The following is a 7,973-nucleotide window of genomic DNA, read 5'->3' as shown; positions in this document are numbered from 1 at the left end:
CCCTGCGTGTCTCGTTCAGGGCCTGCAGAGGGTAAGTGCTCCATCCACATTTCCAGTTCCGGATTCCTGGGTGAGCTTGGACAAGCCCCTCCCGCTCTCTGCGCCTCAGTCTCCCAAGCCTGTCACCGGAAGCCCCTCCCGCGGTGCCGCCCCCAGCGGGGCCGGGTCGGGGCGGCCTTACCTGTAGACGTCGGCCACGCGGCCCAGGCACACGGCCAGCGGTTTGGCCTCGCTGCGGCCCTTGAGGCGGTACACAGCGTCCAGTGCCGCCGAGCAACTCGCCGAGCAGGCCAGGCCGTACAGCGTATCGGTGGGGACGGCCACCACGGCGCCGGCGCGCAGCTCGGCCACCGCAGCCCGCAGCGCCTCGGTCCAACCGGCGCGCTCCGGGCTTGCGGCCCGCACGGCTCCGCTCCCCGGGAGCCGCAACAGCCGGGCCCCCGGCGTCGTCGGAGGGCGGAGGAGGCGGCCGCTTCGGGCGGAGCCCGTAGGCCCCTCACTTAACCCCACGCTGGCAGCCACCGCGGCCCTCAGCCCCTTGCACGGACGCGCCGGAGACATCCGCTCAGACCCGCTTCCGGGAGGAAGTGACGTGCCCAGCCAGCTTCCGGTCCGGGAGGCTCGGCCCCACCTCCGCGCCCGGCAACTTAAAGGGACCGCGGCCCCCAGGAGGATTGAAGGAGACCGGTGGGGACGGGGCGGGGCGCAGCTTTGCAGAGCCTTAGCGCAGCGCTGGGGAGGGGGGCGGCGGAAAGGGGGGCGGTGGTCGGGGCGCGCAGGCGGAGATGGAATGGGGCCCGGGCTCAGACTGGTCACGGGGGTGAGAGGGGGCCCGTCGGGGCGGGGGGAATGGGCTCGGAACCCGCGCCAGCGCCAGCGCTGACCGTCTGTCTCTCGCTCTCTCCCGGGCAGGGAGGCTGCCGGCGTGGACCGTGGGAAGGCGGGGTTGGGGCTCGGCGGGAGGCCACCCCCGCAGCCGCCCCGGGATGAGCGCGCCCAGCAGCTGCTGGACGCGGTGGAGCAGCGGCAGCGGCAACTCTTGGACACCATCGCCGCCTGCGAGGAGATGCTGCGGCAGCTGGGCCGTCGGCGCCCGGAGCCGGCTGGTGGCGGGGTCAGTGCCCACCCCGGGCTGGGCCTGGGAGGTGGGAACTGCTCACTGGCTAGATTTGCTAAGCCCTAGCTTCCCCTGGAGGATGAGAGTGCCCCCACCGCTTTACCACCCTCCCCCACACCCCCACACACCCCGCCTCCTTTCATCTGGGCGAGAGGCTCTGAAAAGTTCAGTGCTATCCAAATGCCAAGTGGCCATATCCTTGTGGGGCCTAATCCAAGGCCTTTCCTCCCAGCCTCACTTTTTTCCTTTCTGTCCCAACCAGAACGTCTCAGCAAAACCCGGGGCGCCCCCACAGCCAGCTGTCTCCGCCAGAGGTGGCTTTCCAAAGGATGCTGGTGATGGAGCTGCGGAGCCTTGACCATCCCGAGCCGGTTGCCCTGAGTTCTCTCCCTTCCTGGGGCTGCTGGCTGGACTCTTTGAACAACTCCCTTCAGTAAAGGGGCCAGTCTTCACTGGCGGCGGCTGGATCTTGGCGCTCAGCCTGGGGTGGCAGCTCTGCTAGCAGCTGGGTTACTCCCACTTCATCTTGGCTGAAGGCAGTGCTGAGCTTTGAAATGTAGCCAAGGAATACCCAGTCTGATTACCCGGATTTGGGCAGACCAGAAGTGCTCGCCAGAGTGGTCTGGCCTGCTTTGGGGGATCCAGGTGGTATTACATGTCCATTTCATGCTTTGGGGGCTCCTAGTCCCACAAAACACTTTTAGCAGAGCCTTGATTAAAAGGAAACCTGCAGACTCTCCTGGTGACCGACCTTTCCTTTCTGTCCCCTAAGACTCTGATGGCTGGGGAGGGGGGGAAGTGGTTGAAAGCTGTCAGCCATGGGCAGGGTTGGGGAAAAATGCCACAGATACTACCAGATTTAAATAAGCATTTAATTAGGATTTCATTAGTATTTAATATTGCTTTTTCAATTCCAAAAAGTTAAATTTTCACTTCTTAGCAGATATTTTAAAGTACAATATTAAGTTTATACAAAATGAGCAATTAAGCAAACACCATTATTTCACATTCTTCAAAAATACAAATTCATATTTACTCTTTTTTGGGTTTGGAGGTTTCTTCCTTTGGAAGTACTGAACCTGTAACGTTTTCATATCGCTCAGTGGAAGTCCATTGTTCCCATGTTTCACACTTAAATGAATTTGATAGGCTTTTACATGATTCAAATGAAACTATTTGGGATTTAAAGAACGGTCACCAATACCTCCGGCCAATGACGTGTATATCAAGAAAGAGGCTCTCGTGGGTCTTGCCTTTCCTGGCCAGATCTGAGCCAGATATTCAGCAAAAACCTGTTTCCAGCCAACTTCTCCAAACAGAGACTGGGAGTTCACAGGGAAAAGAAACAGCCACTTTGAACTCGGACCCCCACCTCCACATTCTCAAAAAAAAAAAAGGATGTAGACTGTTGAGTCAAACAGCGCCCAAGGGGAGGCCTGAGGACACAGGCGAGAAGGGCAAGAGAGGCCTCTGACTTGGCACCACTACGAAGATAACAAGGATATTGCAAAAAACATCCCTGGGTTTTGGTGAAAAAAGGTTTTATGAAAAATTTTCCCATAAGAAAAAGAGTAGAAACTGCATTGAGCTGAGAAAGTGACACTACATTATCACCCAATTTTTGGCCCAGCAGGTACACCACCAAAAGGGCAGTGTGTGGTTTTAAACTTTGCATTCAGTAAAAAACCTTGTACTATGTACACATTGACATAAAGATCCAGTTTAATTTGCATTTTTCAGTGCAGACTGAGAAGCCCTCTCTCAAATAGGAGTAACAAAAATGCCCAGTGATCATCAGCTTCCCCAAAGAGCATGAGAAAAAAAATAGGACCCTTTCCTTCTCCCCCAGAACTATCCAAGGGGAAATAGGCTAAACTGATTACCAATCAGAAATATGCATAATTCAGTTTTGTTCCCTCCCCCATCCCCAATATTAAGGAATGGACAATTCCCATGTCACAGAACAATTTGCATATTGGATCTATGGAAATCTTTCTGCTTTGGCTGAAGTATATTTTAAAACTACTGTATAAGCAGCCTGAGAATGAAGATAAAAGGAGATGGGAGGGGGGACAACAAGGGAGTGAAGGGGAAGGAAAAATTTAATAAAGCAAATTATTAACAGCTTTGCTTACTGGATTTAATGAAGGCTGGAGGCCTTTTTGCTTAAAGAACCAACAGGGGCAGTATGGGAGCAATATGGAAATGGCTCACGTTGACCCCCCTCCTCAAACATATTTCTGATTGGTGATGTAGGGAAATTATAAACTCCAGCAATACTGTTGCAGTTCCACAAATCAATGGTTTCAGTGACTGGAGAAGTCTTTTAAGATTAAGGACAATGGACATGATTACAAATATAAAAGTCTAGAAGGTGCCAGGTTTATACCTAGGAACCACCTGTTCCTTTCAGGCATCACTTGGTAATGGTGAAGCGGGGAAAGAAGGCAAGCGTGCAAGAAGTGATGAAAAAAGGGCCTCAACAGTCAGCAAACAGGACCCGCAGCAGTTCTTCAGAGAGCCTGAGGGGGCGCCCTCGGGCACACAGGGAAGGCTTGCATAGATTGAGCAGTTGCTGAGAATGCATTATAGTGTTTCCCTAAAGACAGCCTCCTGGTACAGGGCTGATGGAGCAGAAAAACATGGCCAGGCCAGGGCCACATGGGACAACGACTGTCAAGCTACACATATTGCACTAAGGTAAGTGCTTTTTTTTTTTTTTTTTTTATCACACCTCAATTTAACTTTTTATTCTGAGCAAAAAATAAAACTTTGTGGAAAGTATATATATGTGTGTATGTGTGTGTGTGTGTGTGTGTGTGTGTGTACATGTACACACACACACATACACAAAAGAAATTGCAGCAATTGGGTTAAAGATAAAATAACCTAAAGTGCTTTTTTATTTTATTATTTCTTTACTATACCAATATGAGGTTCTGCAAACTCGTCCTTCTGGACACATTCAGGAAAACCCACCCACCCTCCATTATCCCCATCAGTCCACTGCCTTGACCCTGAAGGTAAAACTCTCCAGTTTACTGACTCTCCCAGAGATGGTGAAGAGAAGTCCCTTACTTCTACCCAGAGGGGTCTTCACACCGTAAGGCCCCTCCTAGACTTTGTACCATGATCTCCTTCTAAAAGGGTGGAATTTAATAAATGACACCAACTCCTGTCACCAATCTGGTGATGCCCCCATGAGGCTGGCCAGACCCTGCCAGGAAAGGCAGGGCCACTTTCCCTCAATGCCCCACCCATGTGCCTGGGAAGGGCCACATTCACTAAGGCAGTTTGGCAGTGCCAGCCAGAGTCCTACTACTGCCGAAGCCCATGAACTCCAATTCCTGATGCTGACTAGCACCCTGTCAAGGGGCAGTATAACTAGAGATGCTAGTGGGAGCTGGAAGTGTAAATCTACAGGCTGAAAATGGTTATGGTTACCATGGAAAGGAAAAAAGGCTGGATTTCACCTGCTAAGAAGTCTGCAGACCTCCCCTACCCTTACCCTAGGTTCAGTCCCTGGTTTGGGAAACCATGCTCTCCATGAAGGCTCTTTCTGGCTCCACTGTAGTCAGCAGCCCTCTCTTCTCCAAGGTCCCTGGCACTAGATGCCAGGCTTCTAGGAAGGGGTGGGGAGGCAGAGTGCTGGAAGAGGAAGGAAAGAACGCCTACCCTGTGGAATAACCCTGCTCTTCACAACCACTCACTAGCATTTTAAGCACACTCGTGGTTTTTCAAAAGCTGATTGGATCTGATCGTCCCCCTTGTAATCTCAAGTCACCCTCAAAAGGCAGGTACTTCAACTAGAAAAATCTGTCAGCCTAAACACTATTTTAAGACGCTTCTTCATCACACCCAGTCTTTGGAGAGTGGAAAAGCCACTGACCTGGGAAGGCCCAACACAAGCACAGCCCTGGCTAACCAGAAAGAAGCAATATTTAAACCATGAATGCTTCCGGTGGCCTCCCCCCGGGCTCCTGTATCCCACCTCAGCACCCAGGGAACCGAATCCTAGGTGAGCCTAGGAATGTGGGAGGTCATTCCTGCCCTCTGATGTGAACTACCTTTAAGATCCCACTGTACTGCTCTCCCAGAAGTTGTCGAGAAAACAGCAAGGGTCTTACCTCAAAGCTTCCTATGGGTGCAAGGTCCAGAGATAGCCAAGGACAACCCATGCTGAGCAGTCGGTTTTCCTGAAAGACTACCCTAACGCCCTGTGATAATAGAAGATTCTTCCTGCCTTATCAACTTCTGCTGAGGTCAATGGTCAACAGACCCACCAGCCTTTTGGGGAGGGGAGTGCAGGTGAAAAAGACACTGATTCTCCTGCCTAGGTTCTTGGAATGAGAAATCACCAGCTGCTTGTGGCTAAACCTATGTCGCCTCATGGCAGTAACAGCATTTACCACCACTGCCCTCTTGTCCAAGTCTGTTCCTGAACATCCTGGTATAAACATAGGGCCTCTGGTTCCCAAAATGATCTGCTCTGGATACTGTCTTGGCTGGCTCTGAGTAATGGCTCAGAACAGGCGAGTGAGAAATACAGATCTCTTTACATTAGGGAGTGGAAGAGAAAGGCAAAAGTATGACCGCTTTCTGCCTGACATCATCGACTCAGATGAGCAGCCCTGTTTGTGGAAGGCTGCTCCTCGCTCAAGGCAAGGACAGGGCTCTTGGGGAGCAGAGGCCTAGTCTAGACCCTGGGCTGTGCCCAGTTTCTGAGCTCACGTAGCTCTCATATTAACAAAGCCAGCTGACAGAAACTTTCCCTTTTTAGTGCAGACTTATTTTATGTTTAGAGGCAATGACTTGGGAGCCAAAGGCAGACAGATGGATATAATTCTATACACAAATCAAAAAAGAATTCTTTCCTATAACACAACTTAATGAAACATTCCAAATAAGATAATTTATTGCAACATTTCAGGCTTTTTGGTGGAAGGGGAATTTTTTTTGTTTTACCCTGAGTAGAAGATAGTTTTGTGTTTTTTGTTTTTGTTTAGACATCATAGAACTAAGCTGAAAAAGTCACATCCTTCTTTGCACTGAACTGGGCTGTATGCAAAATCTGGAGGGGTAAGAGGCAGAAATGGGAGGGGGCAACCAAAAACCCGGCTAGAACCTGGAACTTGGACACCTGGTCTGCCAATTACATACCACCTTTAAAAACCTCCCATCAAGCCACACCATCTCCTGTAAGCAAAATGCAGTTCTTCTGCTCTGAGGAAGACAGCACCACTAAAGGAAGGCAGAGCACCAACCAGAAACTGGCCATAAGCCACATGTCCACTCTCGGACAAAACAGGGATGTTCCCCAAGAAAAATTCACTGTGATCTGCCAACTCTGGCAATCAACCGAGAGACAGAAAGAACCAGGAAAGCAAAGACTGTGATCATGTTGCTAGAGCCTGCTCTGCACATGCGTCATTGATAGACAGCTGTCAACAGCTCACCCAGAGCCCCTGCAGTATCAGATCATCCCCACAGCCTCCAGCCAGGCTTTCAGCTGCCCATTTGTGCTGCTGCTGGCTCCACCGACACCAAGCGCCAACAACAAAACCATCTCACCTAATTCCTGTCCAGCTCACAGCTGTTTGACCTGTCTTCGCCACTTCCCTCTCTGATGGAGCGAGGGTCTGGCCTTCCAAGCAAGTTTCAGCCTCAGACTCAAAAGACACACGGGGAGGAGCGACACTCGACCACTGAACTGCACTGTCCAAACCACAACAGCCCCAGTGCAAGTGATGGGCAGCATCAGATTGATGGAAACCACACCCTTTCATTCAGAAATTTTATGCATACGAGTAACCTTAATTTCCAAGTTCACATGACAATAAGCAAAAGTGACATACAGTGCAGCCAAACAGTTCATTTATAACTTAGCTTTTTTTTTGTTGGTTTTTTTTTTTTTCCCCCAAAGATCAGTTCCTTAAAATGGATGCTCCTGGGATATGAATAAAGAAAATACATCTGAAAGGTGAAGATTTCAAACAGATTTCTTTATCCTTCAAATTGCTGACCCCATGATGGGAGGCATCACACCTTATGCTTCCTGCTCGGCCTCTCTTCCCGGAGTCCTTTCACTTGGAGAAGCAGCTGGTCAGGCCCAGCTCCTCCTCCCCCTGCAGTAGTGCTTCGATGGGAATCAGATTGGATGGCGTGTCCAGGCTATGGAGGGAAAGAAACTCGGACATATCCATGGCACTTAACGTTTCTGTCTGAGGGTCTGAAGGAGTCTCTGCTTGTCTGCTTTGCTCAGAGGAAGAGGGCATGGTGGAGGATGATGACAGGGGCACAGAGGGTGAGGGCAAAGTCTGCGGTGGTAGCTTCAGGCTGGGCCCATCGGGGGGCTGGGGGCTCGGCTCTGGGGCGGGTGGGGAAGAGCAGCCCTTCCTCTTGCCAGCCGCCCGCTCCTTGGCAGAGTCCCGGCACGCACACTGACACTGACATGCCTCCTCTTGCTTGATGATGATCACAGGAACACTGAGGCCAATCTGCTGGACAGAGCTCCCTGCGAGAGAGGCGAGAGAGACTGCTCTTCAAGTGGCTGCAGGGCACAGAGGTGTCTAGACTAGGTGAGAGCTCAGTGCCATGGAGGCAGGAGTGATGGAGAGGGTGGGTGCCATGCTCCAAGACCAAGTACCTCTTTCTGAGAAAGCCACACACACACACCACCTAGATGCACCCTGTATCTCCAGCCTCGTCTCCAGCCACCCTCCCCCCTGCACCTTCCACGCCAGGCACAGCGGACACCTGCCTTTTCCTAACATGTTCTTCTTACCTCTGAGTGTACGGTCGCTTTCTTCTGCCTAAACTCCCCAGACTCTGCTGTTCTTCCGGAGAACTTACTCTT

The 7,973-nt window shown here is 51.4% G+C and overlaps 3 protein-coding genes across 7 annotated transcripts in view; 1 reads left to right on the top strand and 2 right to left on the bottom strand.

The window, feature by feature from the left end:
- YRDC (yrdC N6-threonylcarbamoyltransferase domain containing) overlaps window positions 1-581 on the bottom strand; it is a 7,309-nt gene extending 6,728 nt beyond the window's left edge. For all 3 annotated transcript variants that reach the window (XR_002125712.1, XM_019658293.1, XM_019658307.1), the window contains exon 1: window positions 182-581. Coding sequence is in view for 2 of the 3 variants with exons in the window: in XM_019658293.1 (XP_019513838.1) it covers window positions 182-561 (380 nt within the window). In the remaining variant the exon portion in view is untranslated. The remainder of the gene's footprint in view (window positions 1-181) is intronic.
- On the top strand, window positions 191-1,856 carry CUNH1orf122 (chromosome unknown C1orf122 homolog). 2 transcript variants are annotated; one of them, XM_019658335.1, is made up of 3 exons: window positions 191-820; window positions 913-1,114; window positions 1,380-1,856. In XM_019658335.1, exons 1-3 carry the CDS (start codon window positions 786-788, stop codon window positions 1,473-1,475), a joined length of 333 nt encoding a protein of 110 aa, XP_019513880.1. In that variant the 5' UTR covers window positions 191-785; the 3' UTR covers window positions 1,476-1,856. The 2 variants fall into 2 exon arrangements, with proteins under 2 accessions (XP_019513880.1, XP_019513888.1); XM_019658343.1 differs by having other exon boundaries at window positions 196-687.
- A 2,037-nt stretch (window positions 1,857-3,893) lies between these two features.
- MTF1 (metal regulatory transcription factor 1) overlaps window positions 3,894-7,973 on the bottom strand; it is a 38,433-nt gene continuing 34,353 nt past the window's right edge. For both annotated transcript variants that reach the window (XM_019658250.1, XM_019658258.1), the window contains exon 11: window positions 3,894-7,631. In XM_019658250.1, coding sequence (XP_019513795.1) covers window positions 7,201-7,631 — 431 coding nt within the window. In that variant the 3' untranslated portion in view covers window positions 3,894-7,200. The remainder of the gene's footprint in view (window positions 7,632-7,973) is intronic.

This window comes from Hipposideros armiger, unplaced genomic scaffold (genome assembly GCF_001890085.2).
Source record: "Hipposideros armiger isolate ML-2016 unplaced genomic scaffold, ASM189008v1 scaffold_10, whole genome shotgun sequence".
NCBI classification, from domain to species: domain Eukaryota; kingdom Metazoa; phylum Chordata; class Mammalia; order Chiroptera; family Hipposideridae; genus Hipposideros; species Hipposideros armiger.
Note: the sequence above shows the minus strand (reverse complement) of the source record. Positions and strands in the feature narration are given on the sequence as shown.

Bases quoted from the DNA above. Each gene is read 5' to 3' on its own strand.
- CUNH1orf122 (XM_019658335.1), top strand. From the start codon at position 786: ATGGAATGGGGCCCGGGCTCAGACTGGTCACGGGG. The intron at 821-912 runs GTGAGAGGGGGC...TCTCCCGGGCAG, and splicing joins GGCTCAGACTGGTCACGGGG to GGAGGCTGCCGGCGTGGACC. The intron at 1,115-1,379 runs GTCAGTGCCCAC...TGTCCCAACCAG, and splicing joins CGGAGCCGGCTGGTGGCGGG to AACGTCTCAGCAAAACCCGG.